This window comes from Bos grunniens, chromosome 7 (assembly GCF_055505025.1).
Source record: "Bos grunniens cultivar Pamir isolate PY7600 chromosome 7, Bosgru_T2T1.0, whole genome shotgun sequence".
NCBI lineage: Eukaryota > Metazoa > Chordata > Mammalia > Artiodactyla > Bovidae > Bos > Bos grunniens.
Genome location: NC_141171.1, coordinates 96,047,193 through 96,069,893, shown reverse-complemented (window position 1 = coordinate 96,069,893; position 22,701 = coordinate 96,047,193). Strand labels below are relative to the sequence as shown.

The 22,701-nt window shown below is 39.6% G+C and overlaps 1 protein-coding gene across 21 annotated transcripts in view; it reads right to left on the bottom strand.

Annotated features, from left to right (window-relative positions):
- The window catches only part of CAST (calpastatin), a 770,242-nt gene that overhangs the window by 101,644 nt on the left and 645,897 nt on the right, over positions 1-22,701 (bottom strand). For all 21 annotated transcript variants that reach the window (XM_086413227.1, XM_086413228.1, XM_086413205.1 and 18 more), the window contains one exon: positions 13,669-13,731. Coding sequence is in view for 19 of the 21 variants with exons in the window: in XM_086413205.1 (XP_086269331.1) it covers positions 13,669-13,731 (63 nt within the window). In the remaining 2 variants the exon portion in view is untranslated. The remainder of the gene's footprint in view (positions 1-13,668; positions 13,732-22,701) is intronic.

Sequence of the window (22,701 nt, the reverse complement as noted above, 5' to 3'; positions counted from 1 at the left end):
GAAGGTGTCACAGAGTTCCAGTGATTCTCCTCTCCACCCCAAAGGTGAGAAGGGAGCTTGTCTACCTTTCCACCAAAGTAACAGCCCTCAAGAGGAAGCAGACTAGGGATTCTTCAGCTTGCAACAATCTCTTAAGTAACAGATCGGATGCTACATTTGATGGAATTTGTGAGCACACAATTACCCCAAAACTTTTGTATTAAATGAACACTCAAAGGTTTAACTTGGTAGCTGGTGTGCCTGTGTGCTCAGTTGCTAAGTCCTGTCTGACTCTTTACAACCCCATAGAATGTAGCTCACAAGGCTCCTCTGTCTGTGAGATTTCCCAAGCAAGAATACTGCAGTGAGTTACCATTTCCTTCTCCAGGGCCTCTTTCTGATCCAGGGATCAAACGTGCACCTCCTACATTGGCAGGCAGATTTTTTTTTTTTATCACTGAGCCACCAGGGAAGCTCCTTGGTAGCTGGAATACTCAAATAATTGCTTAAGCTATTTTAAAAATCCTGTATGTTGAATGGTCTGCAACACATTATCTGATTATCCTTAAAAGCAAAACAAATATTCATCCTCTGAATGTCAATTTAAGTGTTTGAAACTACCGGAAGTTAATCAGATTCATATCTGATAAATATGGGAGGGCTATCAAAATGAAAAATCACGATTTTAATGAAAAAATTATCAAAGGGGGATATGAAACAGTTTCGTGAACTGAATGCAAAAGTGAAATTAGTTTCAGAATTATTTGAACAATGGACATCGTAATTACATAAGTTTTCAAGTTACTACTGAATTTTGTTTTATTGATTTTAAGTCACCATTTGCTTTCCTATTGCATACTGATGCATCTTAAAATCAATATAAAGCTTTGGTCAGAGATTAGTTGATAGTCATCTTTCTTTCTTTCTTAGCATTTTCTAATTAGTGCATTTTTAGATCAGTGGTGTCTTAGGCTTGATGAAATGTAGTATTTTTCAGCATAAGGACTCTCATTAAAATGTTTTGCCATATTTGTTGACAAGTCAGTTCCTTTAGTTAAGTCATCCCATAAAATGAAAAGCAAATATTGTGCTTCCACATGAAAACACATGATTTATTGGAAAATAGTATCTAGAAAAAGATTCTTTCCAAGGAGACAGATTCCCCAATACTAGCAATTATAAGCCTGTGACTTTTATTCACAAATGTTCTTTTACACCATGGTTGTAAGTAGTCTACGGACAAATACAAGTTGCTTTCACTACAGAAACACGTATAAATGGTGTTACCCCAAATGCAGTTCAGTAAATAGGCTATGTTAGTCCCCTGAGAAACACTGCTTAATAGGTCACAATGATAAGCCCTAAGATCAACTCATAACCTATTACACAGAAATTCACTCACTGAATGAATCATCCCGTCCACAGCAGTCTTAGTAACGCACGTTATGGTGGCCAGCGTGGAGTTGTTTCCCAATTCCTCAGCGCCATGCATGGTCTCCAGGCAGAAGGCCTGGGGGTGGTCTAGCTCAGGTCTCTCTATCTGAGGTGGCCGCACTGACAGGGGGTTGGGAGGATGCTTTCTTCTCCCACTCCACTTGTGCTGGGACTCAGTTTCCCTGGGGCCCCACTTCCTGTCCACCAGGAGGGCGCAGCTGTCCTTACACTCCCTTACATTTTAGAGCCAAGGGAATGGAATGATTTAACCTCGCTTAAAGATCTTTTGAGTAAAAAGAGGACATGAGGAAGAAAGACGGCAATGAAGAGTCAGAGAAGTGAGTTACAAAAACTGACAACAGCCTTAAGAAAGTCTATGGAGTTGGCATTAGGTAGACCTTTTTAAACAGATAACTTTATAAACAGTTTTGGATACTAGTTAAGAGTATGCTGCTGCTGCTAAGTCGCTTCAGTCGTGTCCGACTCTGTGCGACCCCATAGACGGCAGCCCACCATGCCCCCCCATCCCTGGGATTCTCCAGGCAAGAACACTGGAGTGGGTTGCCATTTCCTTCTCCAATGCATGAAATGAAAAGTGAAAGTGAAGTCGCTCAGTTGTGTCCGACCCTCAGCGACCCCATGGACTGCAGCCCACCAGGCTCCTCCGTCCATGGGATTCTCCAGGCAAGAGTACTGGAGTGGGGTGCCATTGCCTTCTCCGAGTTAAGAGTATAGACTCTGGAAAATGAGTTCCATCCTGGGGTCCACTATTATATAACTGTGTGACCTTGGACAGGTTATTTAATCAAGTTGTGCCTCAATTTTCTCATTAGGAGAATGGGGGTTGTTGTAAGGTGTGTGTGTGTAACCCCTACATATGTTCAATATCAAATGATCACTAGTTCTTTACTACCTTTATCAAATCTATAAAGATAGTGTTTACATAATTTGCTTTCTCTCTTATTAAACTACTTCTCACCGAGATGTTAATAATTAATATATTATCCCTCCTACAAATATCTACAATTTAAAAGAGGATGCACAGGAAGGCAATCCTTACTTCAGAGGTTAAGGAAGTTGCTACTGGTGGAATTTCAGACATCAACACTAATCCAACTGGGAAAATATTAGATGATACCTCCTAAACATAGCTACTCAATAAGATTCCTCCCCCGTCCCAGGTAGGGATGGTGTGTATCTCTGAACCTATGTAAGTTGTATGTCACTTTTTAAAAAATTCTTTTATTCATATACATGTGTCATTTTTCAGAGAAAACAATCAGTTTTCATTGGATTTCAAAAGGAACATAAACTAAAAATAATTAACAATCCTTGCTCTCCATGCAGCCTTAGTGCTTAAATCCTGATTCTCTGTCCGTATATAAGAAGTGCCCTTCTAGCCAAACACATGTGTGTATACACGCGTGTGCACACACACACTCACACACACACACACTCACACACACACACACACACACTCACACACACACACACAAAGGGTGGCAGCAGCAGCTTTACTCTGGAAACATCTCTTGAAGGTTCCAAAGGAAAAAGGCACATAAAACATTTCTCCCTTTAAGGTCTAAGCAGATAGATTCACAGATTTAGCTTTGATCATTGTTAAAACATTTTCTTCCATTATCCTTTTGTTATCTATGCTGTTTATTATTCTTCTCCCTCTAATGAAAAAAAAAAGTTTAGAATAAAGAGAAAAGTATAAAGAAGAGAATACAAATTACTCGAAATCTTGCCAATCAAGACAACCACATTCAGTTATTTTTCTATTTGTATGCAAATCAAAATATACACAATTTGTTAAATACATGGAATTACTGGTCTTTTATCATCGTTTTTTACCTATCATAAACATTTTCCTCCATTGTTAAATGTTCTTGAAAGCATGGTGTTAAAGATACCTTACTCACTATTTTTGTGCTGTTAACATCACCAGTTCATTAAAGCTGTATGTTTGTTTCTCTAGTTTGTTATCACTGTAAATAAAGCTATGGTTAATACTTTGTACACAGGCATCAAGTACACCTCTGATTATGTATTTGAAACAAATTTCTAGAAGTGGAATTTCTGGGTCAAAAATTTTAATTGTTTTTCTTATTTATGACTCTGGGTTGCTTATTTCTCATTTATTAATATTATTATGTCTTCATTAAAAGAAAAGTTTAATCACATTTCTAACATTTCTAACCTTATAATTTGTAAGTTTTCAAATACTTGAAGAAAATTCATATAAATGTCAAAACCAAGTCCCTTTCTTCTTAAAGCACACACATACAGCTAACATATGCTTATTCAGAAAGACAAAATCAGCAATGTATCAACATTTTGACTGCTGAGACAAGAAATACTTATTCTAACTGAACACTGCACCTCAGGAGGAATTTCCTCCTTTTAACCACTGGGTGTCCCCTGAATCCTATTTTTAAAGTTAGGCAGGTATCACCAGATCCTATCTAACAAATAGTTCAGCAATCTCTCATCATATAGCTGGTACAAGGAACCCTCATTATTTTTTAAGTGCAATATTTTAAAAATTAGTCATTCAACTTTCTTGTCAGCTTTCATTTTTCTGGGAAAGAGATGCATGGTTTCAGACTTGACTGAGTAAACTCAGTGTTTTAAGAAGGTAAGCAGGAAAAAAAAAAAAGTAACAATATTGCACTCAGAGAAGTAATTTTTATCCCAAGCACTAAGTGAAACCAAAATTGGAATGTGAACATGAGATCACTTTAGCTCTCTGTTTCCTGTAAAAAAAGTGTTTTCTTTGAAACTGTACTTTGCAGATTTTAGAGTGATATATTTCTGGAAGGTGCTGAAGTCCAAACATTACGTACTTTGAGCTCAAATTAGATCGCTTAGGAATCAGAGACTTGATTTGAAAAATAAAGAGAACAGGGGTGCCCACCTTAATGTGAAAAACCAACAACGAAGCCCACAGTCCTAATGATTAAGATAAACATATGTGTAGAATTCATTTCTGAGCTCTTCCCAAATCATGTCTTTCTTATTTGATATTGGTCAATTGATAAATGAATCCATTTACCTATAAACACCTGGCAAGCAATCCAAGAAATCTGTACCATGTGACACATGGCAACACTTATCTCTTTCTGTGTAGATAAACACTGATTTAAACTTTTTCTTTTCTTTTGTTTTATCTGATGCTCACTATAAAGGCACGTACACTGGAGGAAAAGAGTCATCGGTGCCGAATCTCCACTGACTCAGCAGCCTCTGGCTCGTAACAGAAATAGCTCTCAAGTGAACCGACGATATCCCAGTCTCCAAACAAGAAAGCTCCCTCAGCCCCCAGTCCCGGGTCTATCCTCAGCCTAGGTGCTCCTTCCAGCCTTCCCACCCATGACCTGGCAACATCCAGGCTCCCCCACCCCTTTTGTTGCTGCTTCTTTGACTCGTTCACTGGTGTCTCCTTCCTACCTACTTCAGGCAGCCATTTATCAACATTTGCTTTTAGTTTCTCTCTTCTTTCTCCCTACTCGCTTCTTCAATAATTTCAACCAAGAATTTTGGCAGTGAGGGTTAAAAAGGAAGATGGAATGGAAGCTTGAGCAGCTTCAAACGAAATATTTTAAAATAGTTCATGATGAGGAAGACTAAACTGAAATGTCGTCTAAAGAGGAGTCATTAAATAAGGAGTAAAAAGAAAAAAAAAAGAATGGGATGCGACTTAGTGACTCAAAAACAACAATAACAAAAGGAATGAGGGAAGAGTTAAGGAACGAGGTCCTAGGAGAAGTAGGAAGAAATAGGGTTTGCATTTCTGCATTTCTCCCTTGCAACCAAAGCCTCCCCATCTGGTCCAATGACTCCTTGAAACCACAGTGCCCTCAATGTGCTTCAGAGCCACGCTGTCCCCAGGACATGGAGACAGGAGACGGCTGAGGGATGGGGTGGGGTTGGCAGGCATTTCAAAAAGAAAAGGAAATGAGAAAGGAAAAAAAGGAAGAAAAGCTCATATTTTCCAGGAACTGCATTATGAGATCTGTAAGAATTATCTGTGTTACTCGAAAAGTGCTCAGAAGACCACCGTCAGAAGAGTCACCTGAGTGACTGGGAAAAATACCGAAAGCCTGATCTCACCCTGATCTGGGCCCAGGAGTCTGAATTTTTCATACTATGTCCAGGTGATTCATAGGCATGCTTAAACTTGAGAAATATTGCATAATCTCATGTAATGTCCTAGGAGATGAGGAACAAAGTTTAAAATAAATTTTTATGATACTAACAAATTGATGCTTTTGAACTGCGGTGTTGGAGAAGACTCTTGAGGGTCCCTTAGGCTGCAAGGAGATCCAACCAGTCCATCCTAAAGGAAATCAGTCCTGAGTGTTCATTGGAAGGACTGATGCTGAAGCTGAAACTCCAATACTTCGGCCACCTGATGTGAAGAGCTGACTCATTTGAAAAGGCCCTGATGCTGGGAAAGATTGAAGGTGGGAGGAGAAGGGGATGACAGAGGATGAGCTGGTTGGATGGCATCACTGACTCAATGGACATGAGTTTGGGTAAACTCTGGGAGTTGGTGATGGACAGGGAGGCCTGGCGTGCTGCAGTCCATGGGGTCACAAAGAGTTGGACACGACTGAGCAACTGAACTGAACTGAAATGAACAGCGCTCTATACATTTACTAAGGGTTCTGTAATAATGCGGATTGAAATATAAAAGACTAATTTATGATGTCAACTTGCTAAGAGATTTTGACTTCACAAGTGAACTGTTTTTGGAAGGTCTTAACAAGTTATTATGTACATTGGTATATGATAAAATATTACTGACTTTATGACAAGAATCATACATATTCAGTCCTTAAATGATAAAGGTTTCTTGCTGTGGGCACAATTTTAGGTCATCCTCCCTTCTGAATCAGTCATTCCATTATCTTTTAGAAGCTAATAAAGTCTAGAGAGAAGACTGAAAAAGATATAAATGTTAAAACAGTGTATTTCAGGATTAATATTTAATTGATTTGTCCCTCGGGTTTCCAGGACTTAAGATCTATTCTAAAGCCAAGAAATGTAACTTCTATTCAATTCCTTTGATTTTTTTTTAACTTTTATTCTAATTCCCTATGCTATAAGGTATAGTCTTCAGAGACAATTTTGGTAGGACCTAAGATCTTACGCAGTTAGGCTCATTACTCTGAAGTGCAATAATAACTATTTTTATTAGTCACTCACTACTACTTAGATAACATTTTGTATATCACAGATTCTTAATTTAATAGCAAATTATTTTCATGTTCTTGGTTACAGAGGGACTGTATTTTCTAGCAACTGGCATATATTTTTGGGTGTTAACAGAGTTGTTTTGAAACAAAGAAAGACTACTAAGCTTAATGAACTACCAAACTTCCTTCCTTTTTTAATGGGAAAGGCTTGGCAATATATAGTCAACAAAAGAATTTGAGTCCTGGCTCTAAAGCAATAAGGGGCTTACCTTTATTGCCAAACAAGTTCTCCTCATTGGCTAGTAAAAGTAATAACAGTAGTAATAATAATAACCGTGATAGCAGCTAACACCGTCGCATGTCCCAGGCACTGTTCTAGACACTTCATTTGCTTGGTCTCATTGATCTTCACATTAACTCATGTAGAACCTATCGCTGTCTCCATGGACACATGAGAAAGGTACCCTTAGGGAGGCAAAGGAATCTGCCTAAGAACACCCAGCTAGGAGGTTGCAGAGCTGGGGACAAGTCCACACACTGGGACTCCAGGGCCTGCTCTCAGCAACTACAGCGTGCTGCCTCTTTAGGCACCGTGGACTGGGGGCGGGCTAACTGGGGAGCTTTTCAGCGCTCCCACGGCACATGAGAAAGAAGATGCTCTTACAGTGGTCTCAAGACGGCAAAGAATTTTTGTCCTGAATTTGAGAAACTCCCTGTGTTTTTCTCAGAATTCAACCTGAAAACATGTCTTCCAATAAACAGGCTGTGTGAATGGCTACATAATGGCTGGTATTCTAACCGTAGGTTTTGACCTTAAATCCATAGATGGCTGGCGAAGACCCATATGGCAGGCTCCACGTAAGAAAATACAAACTCTATTACGTGCGTACACAAGTATCAGGCGCTGAGACGCAAGCAGTACCTAAAGCACGTCATGACGACACACGCACAGAACGAGGCCCACGCACCGGAAACCAGTCAGAGAAATTCCAGAAAAGAGGCGACATGGAATGCTCCTGAAGCCCTACACCTCAAGCCCTTCTGGTGAAACTCATGAGGAGCTACACACAGTTAATAAACAGAACAGAGTCCGCAGTGAAGGCCTACTTCACAGGTTATACCCGAAGGAGGCTAGAAAAGGGGAGACTGGATTCAAGACGTGAAAGAGAGTCATTAGGAGACCACTCCGGGAATTGCTACTACAAAATAATCTCGACAGCAGTTTTCTAATCATCTTCTCACAGAAGAGGCTGGAATTTGACTCAACAACAAAGGAAGTCAGGGAATTGCCAAAACTGAGGTAAAATCTCCACCCTGACAGTAACTGAGCAGGACCCTGTGGAGGCTTCCCGGGAAAGACCACCTCCCACCCCCTCACCACATCCTCCACTGCCTCTGGTTTGCAGAAAAACTTTGGCCTCCTAGGCCTTGCCTGAGTTCCAAAAAAGACATTTAATCAGATAAGTGAGAAGAAGGAAAACAGTCAAGAAAGATGCCGTTTTCCTGAAGACTGAGACAGTAAATCTCATAAAATGATACACTACAAGAAGAAAATTTCAGAAGACTGTCTGCATCCGTAATAGGAAACGAGATGGCATTGCCCCCGTGAAAGCCAGGTAGAGAGCCACAGACACAGAGAAGATGGAGATGGGAAAATAACAGAGTGAAACAGAGAGAGAGGTCAGGAAGACTGGATTAGAGAGGGGTACAATGCAACAGGGGAAAAGGCAAAATTTAAACCTGTATTGGAAGTTTCAAGGAGCAGAATTTAAATGACAGAAATAAAAATATGGGGGATAAAGTTCAGAAACTCTAGCAGAATACAAAGGTGAAGGTTAAAGAGAAAACTGAGGCAGGTGCCTAATGAATGTCTGATCTCAGAACTATATGTATGGTTAAAAAGAAACTGAAATAAGACCGATAATTACATAATAGACACTCTAGGAAAAAATTAATAGAAAAACACACATGTAGGCACATCCTGGCAATTTTTTAAATTGTAAGAATAAAAGAAAAAGAAATCACAAATGCACCAAAGCAGGAAAAACAAGTTCTCTAAAAATAAATAACAATTAGGCTGCCTCAGACATCTTTTCTATAGCACAAAAAGTCAGAAAACTATGGAGCAACAGGTAGAATATTTTAAGGGAACAGAACTGGTACCCCAAAACATACAATTTTGTAGTAGCACCTTGTGTGAGGCCAGCAGAAAAGCATGCTGAGATCCACACAGATGCAGAAAATCACCATCCATATGCCTTCATTGAAAAATAAATTATCTTAAAAATATTTTAGTTAATTGGAAAATAATAAAAATTTAGAATTAAAAAAAATTGGAAACTGCAATTGAAAAGGATTTTGGAACTTCCTTTAGTGAGTTTAGCCTTTCAAATCGGACACCCAGCAGAGTTCTGGATCTCCAGGTAAGACAGATGGGGACTGCCCTTGGGGCACATTTTCAGAGTTGCCTCCTTCTTGGCACTGGGACATGAACTTGTCGAGCACAATCAAGTCCCCACAATTAAAGTGGACAAGAGATTGTAATGACTTAACACCCCCTAAAATAACATTTGCTGTGGCACTTTTCCAGAATTTGCTAAGGACGGCTTTATCACTTGTTGGCAGGAACACTGTCCCAGAAAACTTGTTAACAAGAAACTTGTTTTCCTCTCTCAAACACACAGCACCAAATAATAACCAGATTAAATATTATGTGAAATGCCAAGGTACTTAAATACGATTTTCTATGTATTTAAAAGTGGAAGTGTTAGTCGCTCGGTCATGTCCGACTCTTTGTGACCTCATGGGTTGTAGCCCACCAGGCTCCTCTAGTGGGCTCCATGTCTGTGGAATTCTCCAGGCAAGAACACTGAAGTGGGTTGCCATTCCCTTCTCCAGGGGATCTTCCCAACTCGGTGGGACCAGCATCTTTTACATCTCCTGCTTTGGCAGGCAGATTCTTACCACTAGCGCCACCTGGAAAACCCCATGTATTTAAAAGCCACACACAATGATGACTCCTCTCAACTGGAAAATATTTATCTATCACAAAGCACATTGTTTATCATCTTTAGTCTAGGCCCTTTTAGTCTAGTAATGTTCCTTTGTTATCTCAGCTTAAACATAAAATATGGCTTCCCTGGTGCCTCAGATGGTAAAGAATCTGCCTGCAATGCAAGACACCCAGGTTAGATCCCTGGGTCGGGAAGATCCTCTGGAGAAGGGAATGGTTACCCATCCCGGTATTCCTGCCTGGAGAATTCCATAGACAGAGGAGCCTGGTGGACTGTGGTCCATGGGATCGCAAAGAGTAGGACAAGACTAAGTGACTAACATGAACACACATAGAAAAAAGATGAAGGAAAATACTCAAAGATAGAAATAGTGGCCATTTCTGTAGGGCTGGAATTCTAGATGACAGTGTTTATTTCTTTAAAATTGTTGATACCTTCTAAATTTTCTTTAGAAGAAACATATTGAAATACGTTTCTATAATGATATGTAAGAGCTGCATCATTATTTAAAAGCTACAAAAATCAGTATATATAATAACTATGAACATATAATATCATCACAATGATTTGAGAGTACACACAAAATTTTGTAGCAGCAGTGATAACTTAAGTGGTAAGACAGGGTAAATACTTTTGCTTTTCACAAGTACATATTACTTTTGCAATTAAAAAAGACTAATCTCATCAAGAGAAAAAATATGTTAGAAAGAAATTTTAAAATGTTGGAGTAATTCATGGACTTTAGAAGCAGGAGAGGTAAACACACTGAGGGAAAGAATACCACGAAAGCTGTTATGGTACAGAGAATTTATCAAATACCTTCAAGGAGCAGTTTAGACTCTATACATCTCCCTTTCTTTACCTATAAAATATATCCATCATTAAATATGAAGTCCTTAAAACAGGCTCTGTGAGATCGTGTGCATCCCATGTCTTAAATTCTATTTCTCAGGACGTCACGGAAATATGCTGCTAAGATGCTCACACTCCCCCAGGGTGGTCAGATGTGTCAGTCAAACACTTTAAATAGATTTGATTGCAGGTTTGGAAAGACAACTTTGTTCCACTGTATTTAAAGGTGCTGCTAAATGTTTTCATTTTTCTCTTTCCTACTCTGTAGTCATTTTATCTTTGGTTTTTTTAGTCCATTCAACTTTTGGTCTTACAGTTCCTCTACACCTGAGAAGAACTTAAGTTCTTAACAACTGTCACAAAAAACAAAACATACATTTTCAAAGAAACTTACTCAACTCCATCCTCAAGCATTTATACTGCAAATGCAACATGACAAATGATATTTTAGTTGCAATAGTCTATTAAAATAACTGCAGACATCCTAGGATCACTTAGTGGGTGTATAGGAGTAATATTCAAGATAAATAAAAACCATTTATGGCAGCAGAAGAGAAAGAACTCTGAAATTCACACAGCTGCATTCATCCCCAGGTAGTTTTGCCTATGACAATATCATAATGGTTCTTGTCTGATCCTAATCATTTTCAATCCTGGTTAAATCTTCCCGAAGCCCTTCTCTGTACCCTTTTTCTTGCACCTCCAAATGAAAGGCACTGGAGAAGTATCCCTGAGCAGAGAAAGCACATTTTCAAACTGACTTTATTTCAAAGGCCTGGCTTAGTCCTTGGAAGCTTAACTAGTATGTTTGCATATGCTTGGGGACAACAAGCTGTTTACTCTTTGGAGGTAGATGCTAGTTTGAAAATGGATAACCAAACCCCCCCAATAAGCTTCTTAATCTTACTTCTTGTTCAACAGAACAGCAGATAAGAAAGCATTTGTGCGAAAGAATCAGTTTTAGGAAATCTTTCCCTAGTAATCTGAAGACGATAGTAACTGGTTGTAGATGGTAGGCAGGGCAGATGACAAGTCCAGACTGCACGTGGTTTTATAATCACGAACATAGAGTAAAAATAATGCCTAACGGATGATTTCCTTGAATGGTCTCCAGGGCCATAATATGTCATCCATGACATACGGAATGAGAGACTCCTTGGAGACAGACTACATTAGAAATATAACTAGACCACTAGATGATTCAACTTACACATCCGTCCACCCTATCAAATAGATACGGGCAGAATTTGGCGAGATAATAAGCAGTCTTCAGTCTCAGGCTATCTGAACCTCTGCAGTGATTTATGTCACGGGAGCAGGGCGAAGCCTGGCTCTCCTCTCTGTCAGCCAGCTGGGGTGGAGCAGAACAGACCCAGATGACCAGGTTCTGGCACAAACGCAAGAGCTGTGAATCTGAATTTCCCAGACGTGTTATGAAACAAAGTCAGACTTGCTTCAACTGCTGATAAAGAAAAGAAAAATTCTTTCTTTCTTCTCCTGAGATGGAAGCTTAGCCTTTCACTTTCAAAGAACTGCAAGCACAGTCATCACACAGACACAGAAGTCTTGAATTCTCCTCTGATTGTACTGATAACAGGACTCCTTATCAATTTTCCCAAGCCCTTTATAAAAATGAAAATGAGGCATTTTATAGTCCAGATATTAAAAGAGATCTAACACTGGGGGAGCAGCTGCTGCCTTAACCAATGATATCTGTACATTCAAGACATAACATTTAAGCTTCCACATAAAAACGTAATTGTTGAGAATAATCCTCTAAGATCTAGGATTCTTAGAATTAGGTCACTATCCACTTGATTGAACTGGAAGATTTCCTTTCTTGTGCAAATGTTTTCAACTTGATTAATATTAACATAAAGAATAACATCTAAAAACATTATTTCCTGATCTGGACAATAAAGAGACACTATAGTTGTCTCTTTATTCAACAGGAAACCTATTTGGTAGATAACTTATCTGGGAAGATATTTAAAGAGAAGGATTGATAGGGGAACTGAGTGATATTAGGTACATAGATCTTCATGCTAGTAAAAGTTGGCTTGTTCTCATGGAAAAAAAGTTTAAATAATTTAACTAAGAGCCAGGATAAAACCTTAATAAAAGTTTATTTTTACTTTGTAAAGAAAATTTTCTTCCATGGAAACAAAAATATTCACTGCAGATTTGCATGGTAAGAAATAATCTAAATTATATTGACTTGGGTGTTGGTAATGGAAACAATAGTAGACAGCTGAGGACTAAACCTTCGTGCAGAATTCATAGCAAGATCTAGTCATAATGGCTCCCTTCATACTGAATATACAGAAATATATGGACTATTTCAAAACTGCAGAAAATAAGCAGAAAGAGAAGCTAGATTTCTGGAAGCATGTTAATAAGAGAGAAAAACCAAAATGGTTACTCTATGCTTTTTAAATTTCCAGGTACCTTTCAGGACCTGGCTCTTTTACAAACTGGGATGAATGATGATAATTATTTCTACTGAATGAAGATGAATATTCCATTGAGATTTAAAATGTAAAAAGCAGCAAAAGGAAGCAAGCCTAGGACCCTCTCAGAGGCTAGCACTTTCACACGACCCATTCATGGAGACCAGACGATGCTGATAGTGAACATAATGGGGTATCGTTCAGTGAAAGGAGAAATTCACGGACTCAAAGACAACCCATCTGAAAGTGAGGCTTGCTTCCACTAGTATTTCCACAGGATGGAACCAAATAAAAATAGTCTTTTTCTCTCCCTTTTGTTTGTGAACCTGAATGACTGGTTTAGTCTAGGTTATCACTGTTCTTTCACAATGACTCTCATAAAAAAAGATTTCCTTTTCAACAGTAGCATTTGGTTTCCCTTCTGTATGTTTTTGTTCAAAAAAAAAAAAAAAAAAAACAGAAAAAACAGTTAAGATTCACCAATTCCTATAGAGACAACACCCTAAATAACTGAGTTCTCCTAAATGAAAACTATTTCTGGAGGAAATAGTTCCTCTCTGAGGAACACTTTATTTATTTTAATGATTTCCACTTACAGCATTGAAGCAGCTCTTAGTTAAAACTAAATTTGCCAACATTTTAGTAGGAGATATTTGCTACCTCATTATTTATTTCATGATAGAATTCACAATTTAAAAACAGGAGAAAATGAAAATTCAGTATTGTAGAAATTACCTCATCTGATCCTTTCTTTTCTCCTGACTTGGAAGGCGATCCACTGGTTTTTCCACTGACATGCTGTAAAAATATTAAAAGAGATAACGTTTAATAGAGGGAGGTGATACAAGATTATATAATAGTGACTTTAATCCCAAAGGGCTAAATACACAGACTGTAAAAACAAGGACACCTTTAATCTTCCTCCTGAGAACTGTTAATAATTCTCCATTGACATAGGTGGCCTTCAAAAATAAAGGGAAGCTATAGACATTTATTTGGGATGCAGAAAGTAAGTCTGTAATTAACCAGACATAGATCTGATGGTGGTGCCAAGGCGGCATCTCGTCTCCTACAAAATGCCTCCTGGAATTTCAAAGCCCAAATTGCCAGCATAGGCGACATTTGGTTCCTCATGGAGATGAGATGTCTGAGGACCATGTTGAGCTGAAGCCATTACTTAAGCCTCAGTTCAGCATAAACTCAAGGGAGGAAATTCTCTGGAGTTCTGTCTACTTACCAAAACAGAAAGATAAAGCGTGCATCGGGAAGACCATACCTCCAACGTTCATTATTTATGGCTTTAGGATTTCATTATGTCCTAAATCAGAATTATTTTTCTCACAAGAACACTGGTGATGAATGGGAGTATTTTTGCATGCATGCTGGGCTGCTTCAGTCATGTCTAACTCTTTTCGACCCTATGGACTGCAGCCAGGAAGGCTCCTCTGTCCATGGGATTCTCCAGGCAAGAACACTGGAGGGGATTGCCATGCCCTCCTCCAGGGGATCTTCCCAACCCAGGGAGCCAATTCGCATGCTTCTCTGACATCTCCTGCGTTGGCAAGGAAGTATTTTTATGTGGTATATAAAAGCGTCAAGTAGTTTACACGCTATTTGGTTTGATAAGAAAAGAAGCCATGAACATTATTGTACTTTTTAAAATATTTATTTTATTTATTTTTGGTGGCATTGGGTCTCAGGTGAGGTGTGTGGCCTCTCTAGTTGCTGGGGTGGTGCTTAGTCGCCCCACAGTATGTGGGATCTTATTTCCCTCATCAGGGATCAAACCCTCACCCCCTGCACTGAAAGGCAGATTCCCAACCACTGGACCATTAGGGAAGTTCTCATTCTTGAATTTTTTTGAGAAATGAAAATATTTTATGTTCCTGAAAATTAGGGACAAAGAATTATTTCTTATACAAGTGGGATACGCAAGAAAGTGGGAAAAGGAACCTAAATATAAGAAAATGAAAAGCTCACTATTGGGTCTTAGCCCAATCATCTTTAGTTACATTGAAACATAAAACCCCATCATGTTCCCTAAAGTGGAATCAAAACCTGGATATGCATGTCACTCAAGTTATTCAAATTAAAAAGAATGGCAATAACAGTAATAATAGTAATAATAATGTTTATCATTTTTTATTACTTACAGGAACTTTCATATATATTTTTATCTGATACAAAAAAAGATGCTCACGTGAGTTCATGGATTAAAAAAAATTAAGAATAAAAGTCATGTGATGCGCTTTTCACAAAAAGATACACCCAGTAAATGAGAAAAGCTTGCAAAGCTGGTTTTCTGACAGCAAATCTATTGTCTCTATACTATGATAAGAGCTTCCCTGATGGCTCAGTCGGTAAAGAATCTGCCTGCAATGTAGGAGACCTGGGTTTGATCCCTGGGTTGGAAAGATCCCCTGGAGAAAGAAATGGCAACCCACTCCAGTATCCTTGCTTGGGAAATCCAGTGGACAGAGGAGCCTGACAGGCTATACTCTGTGGGATCAAAAGAGTTGGACATGACTTACCAACTATATCACACATACTATGATAAATAAAACAAGATAATATTTCTTTAAATCATATCAACAGATATTTTTGTAAAATAAGAAGGCTAAGCAATATTAGATATGTGCAGTAGTTCTTTGTATAAAAACTAGAAATAAATCACTTTCACAAATGGAAAACTTTCCCCCGAACAGAAACCTCTCATGAATTTCTGCCCACAGAAAAGCAGGCAGACTGCAGTAGCTTGGTGAATGAAGCTCTCTACAGGGCTTGTTTCACCCAGATGACCTAGTCAAGAGTTTGCCCACCCCTGGAGAAGGAAATGGCAACCCACTCCAGTATTCTTGCCTGGGAAACTTCATGGACAGAGGAGGGGGTGGTGGTTTAGTTACTAAGGTGTGTCCTGCTCATGCGACCCCATGGACTATAGCTCACCGGGCTCCTCTGTCCATGGGATTCTCCAGGCAATACTGGAGCAGGTTGCCATTTCCTTCTCCAGGGGATCTTCCCGACCCAGGACTTGAACCCAGATCTCCTGCATTGCAGGAAGATTCTTTACCAACTGAGCTACAAGGGAAGCACAGACAGAGGAGTATAGCGGGCTATATTCCATAGGGTCACAAAAGAGGTGGACACAACCTAGCAACAAAAAAAATGTTCATGTTTACATTTACAACATTATTTATAATTGTCAAGACATGGAAGCAACCTGTATCCATCAACAGATGATGAATAAAGAAGATGTGGTGTGTGTTTTTAAAAAAAAGAGTTTGTCCACAGTTGAGAGCAATAGCTATTGAGTAATTAATGAATCTTGAAAAAACAAGAGCCATTTAAAAGCCCACATATATATGTCAGAGCTAGATGGCCATTGATAAGCTTTAAGAATAATAGGTGAGCAAAAGAGAAGAATTATTCAGTGTTTGGAGAGAGAATTTGAGAGGGATGGGTCTACATGACACAAATTTATTCAATTTGTCTCCTTTCAGAACTGGTAAATTTAGAACCATGATATCAAATTCATTTTTATCACCAATTCTATATATTTTTCAGATTAGATATAGGTAATATCTAGTCACAACAATACCCACTGTTTGAGCATACACACTGAACATACAGCCTCATTTACTTTTAGGAAGTATGATTACTCCATTTTAGAAATGTGCTTACTCGCTGAGTCGTGTCCGACTCTTTGTGACCCCGAGGTCTGTAGCCCACCAGGCTCCTCCATGGGATTCTTCAGGCAAGAATACTGGAGTGGGTTGCCATTTCCTCCTCCAGGGGATCTTCCCAACCCAGGGACTGAACCCACATCTCCTGAGTCTTCTGCATTGGCAGGCGGATGCTTTGCACTAGCACCACGTGTGAAGTTCCATTTTAGAAATGAGAATACAGACACACAACTCGCTCTTGTCTTGGGCAAGGCTCCATGCTCTCTGCAAGGTCCCATTTCGGTTCTTGCTCAGGTGGGAAACATACATTACGATCTACCCTACAGTAAACACGCAGACAGCCTTTTCTCTTTAAAATAAAGGTAGATAGATATCTTACTATAAAACATTTATAAAGTTGATTCCCTGGTATTTCAAAATTGCAGTCCTCCAGATTAACCAACATCATCAGTTACTTGCTTCCACTGAAATGCTCAAAATCTCTCACAATTACATACTTTCCAAATAATAGTTTGAGAGGGATATATATAAATATATATATATATAAATATATAACAAATGCTTTTTTTGCTTAAAATGTCTATTATAAATATATGTTTTACAAAATGAGGTTTTAAAAAAGAAAATGCTTTTTAAAATGTTGAATTGTAATGACAAATTATAAAAATTATGTACTATAAGAATTGTCATTTTTTAACTTCAAAGAAAGATTTGCTCTCAATAGAGTAAGTATAATAATATAAATAAAAATCACATAGTGAAATGACATTTTTTAGTAACTATCAGGATTATATTTTTTCTAGTTTTTTTAACCTGGCTTTTTATTATAAAAATTTTCTAACATACAGAAAAGTTGAAAGAAAAATATCCATAGTCCCATCACTGAGAGTCAACAACTATTAACTATTGTTGCCATATACTGACATCTCATCATATATTATGGACAGACACATGATCTACATATATTTGCATATGTACCAGCATTTGAAAGTAAATTGAAGATATCCTGAGACTTTACCCCTAAACATTTTATCAAGCATGTCCTTAAACTGAGGACTTTTTCCTCTATAATTACAATACATCCTCACTCTAACAAAACTCTAATAGAATTAATAAGAATTACCTAATGCCATTCAATTTCCAGTAAATGGAAACTTTATAAGTGAATCATTGCCCTGACCAAGAAATGGCGCTTATTCATATTCAGTAGCTGGTGCTGTGCTGTGCTTAGTCGCTAAGTCGTGTCCAGCTCTTTGCAATCCGATGGACTGTAACCCGCCAGGCTCCTCTGTCCATGGAATTCTCCAGGCAAGAATACTGGAGTGGGTTGCCATGCCCTCCTTCAGGGGATCTTGCCAACCCAGGGATCGAACCCAGGTCTCCCACACTGCGGGCGGATTCTTTACGATCTGAGTCACCAGGGAACCCCATTCAGTAGCTTATTAATGATACAAAATCAGTTATATCTTTTCATTGAGAGAGATTCAAAGTGCCTAATTTCTACATTCATGGAATAACTGTGTACTTTCCACATACTTTCCATTCTGCTGATGAAATAAATGTTTGGAAATTATACATTTCAGATTTGATCCAGCTTAGGAAGCTGCAGCAAGTATCTCAAAGAGTGAAGAAAGAAACCTTTGTCTACTATCACTACATGTAGTTGGTGGGTCAGGATGAGCTGAGAGAAACATGGAAAAGGGACTGAACCACAAACCTGAAATATCCAGGCAGGACTTTTCTGTAAGAGTGGAAAGAAACTAACATGTTCTAAGCATCTCCTTTGTGAGCCCAGCACTGGGCATTTCCTCTCTGTGGTCTCCTTGACTGCCATAGCAGTAAAAAAGAGACACAACTGGCAGCTCATTTTATTGATAAAGAAATAGAATGTGAAACGTAAGATCCTCCTCAGTCACACTACATGTCAGCTACATGTGTGGGTTATAGTCTGGAAGCCAGAGACTGGGCTGGTTAAGCTAGCTGAAAACTTTTGATGCCCGTCAAGAAAGTCTCAATCCAATGCTCTAAAAGGAAAACAACTCAAAAAAAAATCAACAAAACCCAGATAAAGCCTTCCTATTCTAAAACTGTTCTTTTTTGTGTGTGTGTGAAATTAATCAGACACACACTACCAAAGTGTCATCCTGTTTTAGGAAGTTTTAGGAGCTGGACGGGAGCAAAGACAGGAAGTGCAGGATGCCGGTCCTAAAGTAGGAGACATTTCACTCGGAGGATACGGCCCTGGAAGCCAGGAGCTAAGATGAAAACACGTGAAAGAACAAGAGTGACAGGAGTTTAGAGGCAGAGAAAATATCAGATAAAGGGTTTTTTGGTCTTGCTTCAAAAAGAATTTTCCAACCTGTTTCCACCTCCTGGCATTGCTATATATTTGGTAAGCATAGCTGTCCTTTGTCCTCATTCTAGAAGACAGCACTAATATGCATACAATTTTCTGCCCTAGCAATCTCACAAACGTCTCAGGAAATCAACAGGAGCAAGGAGCCATGAAGCTTGGCACTGTGCTCCCACCCAGCTAAGGACGTATGCCAGCGCCAGGCTTTGGCTCTGCAGCATTTTGGGGTCGCCTCCCCAGGGCAACCCAGATACACCCTGACACACTCAGAGACAAGGGTATGTGTCACAGGATGAGCTGAAGCTCGAACTTCTACACATACAAGAAGAGAAGGAAGACAGACAAAAATTGAGCTTCTGCAAGCCTAAGCTCAGCTGTGAAAGAGCATCAAAAGCTAGTGTGCTTCTGAAATGCCTCTGTTAGATTTAAACCCCCCCCAAAAAGGTACTGAGTTTCATTTAAGGGTGACAAAAACATTGTAAAATGATCTTAAAGTGATGCTTGGACAACTCTGTACTCAGTACTAATAAAATAATAATACTGAGTTAATAATAAAATGGGGCTTCCCTTGTGGCTCAGCTGGTAAAGAATCCGCCAACAATGCAGGAGACCTAGGTTCAATCCCTGGGTGGGGAAGATCCCCTGGAGAAGAGAAAGGCTACGCACTCCAGTATTTTGGCCTGGAAAATTCCATGGACTGTATAGCCCATGGGGTTGAAAAGAGTCGGACATGACTGAGCAACTTTCACTTTCACTTTCAATAATAAAATATTAAAATATTAAAAATACTGAATTGTGTATTTTAAAGGGTAAATTATGAATTATATCCAAATAAAGCTGTTTAAGAAAATAATAAAGATTATGTGAAAACAGCTGGAAGATCTTCCTTCTGCAATTTGGGGAATGCTGACGGAGATCAATGTTTGCATGTCCAGTGACAGCTATGGCAAAATCAAGAAGTAATGATACGTAATCCCAGGGCCCTCTGGAGCCTGGTGCACACCGCTTTGCTCCCTCCCTGCACCACTGCTGCACACAGAGACAAAGGCTTGCTGGGGAGGGTGGGGTAGGGGTGCTCCCTAAGGATCAAAAAGCCTTCGTTTAGCTGTGGGTTGCTCCATGGAAGAAAAGCTATGACAAACCTAGACAGCATATCAAAGAGATGGGAATACCAGACCATCTTACCTGACCTCCGAGAAACATGTATGCAGGTCAAGAAGCAATGGTTAAAACTGGACATGGAACAATGGACTGGTTCAAAATTGGGAAAGGAGTATGTCAAGGCTATGTATTGTCACCCTGCTTATTTAACTTATATGCAGAGTACATCATGTGAAATACCAGGCTGGATGAATCACAAGCTGAAATCAAGATTGTCGGGAGAAATACCAATAACCTCAGATATGCGGATGACACCACTAATGGCAGAAAGCAAAGAGAAACTAAAGAGTCTTTTGATGAAGGTGAAAGAGGAGAGTGAGAAAGTTGGCTTAAAATTCAACATCCGAAAAAACTAAAATTTGGCATCCGGTTCCATCACTTCATGGCAAATAGACGGGGAAAAATGGTAACAGTGACAGATTTTATTTTAGGGGGCTCCAAAATCACTGCAGATGGTGACTGCAGCCATGAAATTAAAAGACACTTGCTCCTTGAAGGAAAAGCTATGACCAAATTAGACAGCATATTAAAAAGCAAAGACATTACTTTTCTGACAAAGGTCTGTATAGTCAAAGCAACGGTTTTTCCAGTAGTCATGTACAGATGTGAGAGTTGGACCATAAAGAAGGCTGTGCACCAAAGAATAGATGCCTTTGAACTGTGGTGCTGAAGACTCTTGAGAGTCCCTTGGACTGCAAGGAGATTCCAACCAGTAAATCCTAGAGGAAACCAACCCTGAATATTCATTGGAAGGGTTGATACTAAAGCTGAAGCTCCAGTACTTTGGCCAACTCATTGGAAAAGACCCTGATGCTGGGAAGGACTTAGGGCAGGAGAAGAAGTGGGCGACAGAGGATGAGATGATTGGATGGCATCACTGACTCAACGGACATGAGCTTGAACACACTCAGGGAGATGGTAAAGGACGGGAAGCCTAGTGTGTGGCAGTCCATGGTGTCAAAAAGAGTCAGACAAGACTTAGCGACCGAACAACAACTCGTCTTTCAGTGCAGGTCACAAGTGCCCAAGCACTTTTGGAAACGCTTAAGCTAGAGTCTGGGGATTCAGATTTAGTTTATCCAGGGTGATGCTGGGGACAGATGTACATCCCTGAACTTCCCCAGCTGAAACTAACACCCGGCTAGGACTGAAACCACTGCTTGGAGAGGAGCTCTGTGGGCACCATGTCAGGAAGTGGAGGTTTCTACTCCTCCAATCACCCCACTGAGTCAGCACCCATGGGAGCTTCCCCAAGTCAGACAGGCCAGGGCAGCTCAGGGCCTCCTGGGTAAACCAACTGCTCAAGGCAGGAACCCAGTGCCCTGTGTTCAACCCAGCATTTCCTGACTAGTTCTGAGCCTTGTCCTGCTAATGGCACATCAGATCTTCATGTTGCATGTAAGTCTCTATTTTCTTAGTAAAGCAAACCAATCAGCACTTTATTATATATGCTCCTGCTCACTGATTACTTCATAAATGTGTATTTTGCCTGCTCAGCCAGATGGTAGATTAAATTTTTTTTCCTAGTACCGTGGCAGCGGTCCGACAAACAATTCTTGACTGATGACTGCATTTCCACAAACCTCTAAACATTCCTTGAGAAGTACTTTTGCTCTTTTCAGGTTAGTAGACTAGGTAAAAGACTTTTTTTAAAGCTGAAAAAAAGAATAGCTTGAAAAATTAAGAGACAATATGCAAATTGGATTTCCTGCAAAGTTCCTTAAAAATCTATTTTTCCATGTATTCTACTTTCTAAAACAAGACTGTTCAGCAAACAAACATAAGGCTCAAGATGGAAAGCTGGTTTTGCTTTAAAACAGGCTCCCTGGTGCAGACCGAAGTGGACCTGCTTGCCCTAGGGTGGACTCCCTGCCCTGACCCCGGTCAGTTGGTGTAGTAGGAATGTGTGATGGCTGCCTCCATGGGAGCCTCCTGCAGGACAGGCCAGCAGTGGTTTCAGCTTCTGCAAGGTGATCCTGCTTCCCCTCCAGTCTAGGAATGGTAGCAGCTTCCTAGATTTCTAACCCCTGTGTTGCCTCATCCACCCCAGTTGGCTTTCCGGCCTTTTCTGTTACCTGGCAACCAGCTCCCTGCATTCCATTCCATTCCCCAAACTCGGATAAGACAGGAAGAATGTGGGTCTGAAATGCTATGAGACTTTGAGCCAATAATTTAAACTTTCTGTTTTCTCCTTGTAAAATGCAGGTCATGATGCCTACCCCAGGGGCTGGCTTACGTACAAAACAAGTGAGGAGGAGCCCAGTCCACTGTTAATGAGGAGTCTGGTCCATTGGCTCGTTCATTTTAAGAACACAATAAAGGTCATTTCACTCCTTTCACTGGCATGCTGAATTATGAGACAATAAAATGAATATGAGAAGAAACAAAGGTTTAAGCTTTCATTTTCTAAGGCTATAAATAATATAGCAGGGAATTTAGATTTTAACTGGCCGTAAGTACAAAGGAGCGAGAGTCATCTGCTAAGTTTATGTTTAGTACTTTGCCTACCTCACGACACTGTGTTACATTAGTCTCACATTTCCATAGTACAGATGAGGAAACAAAGTACAC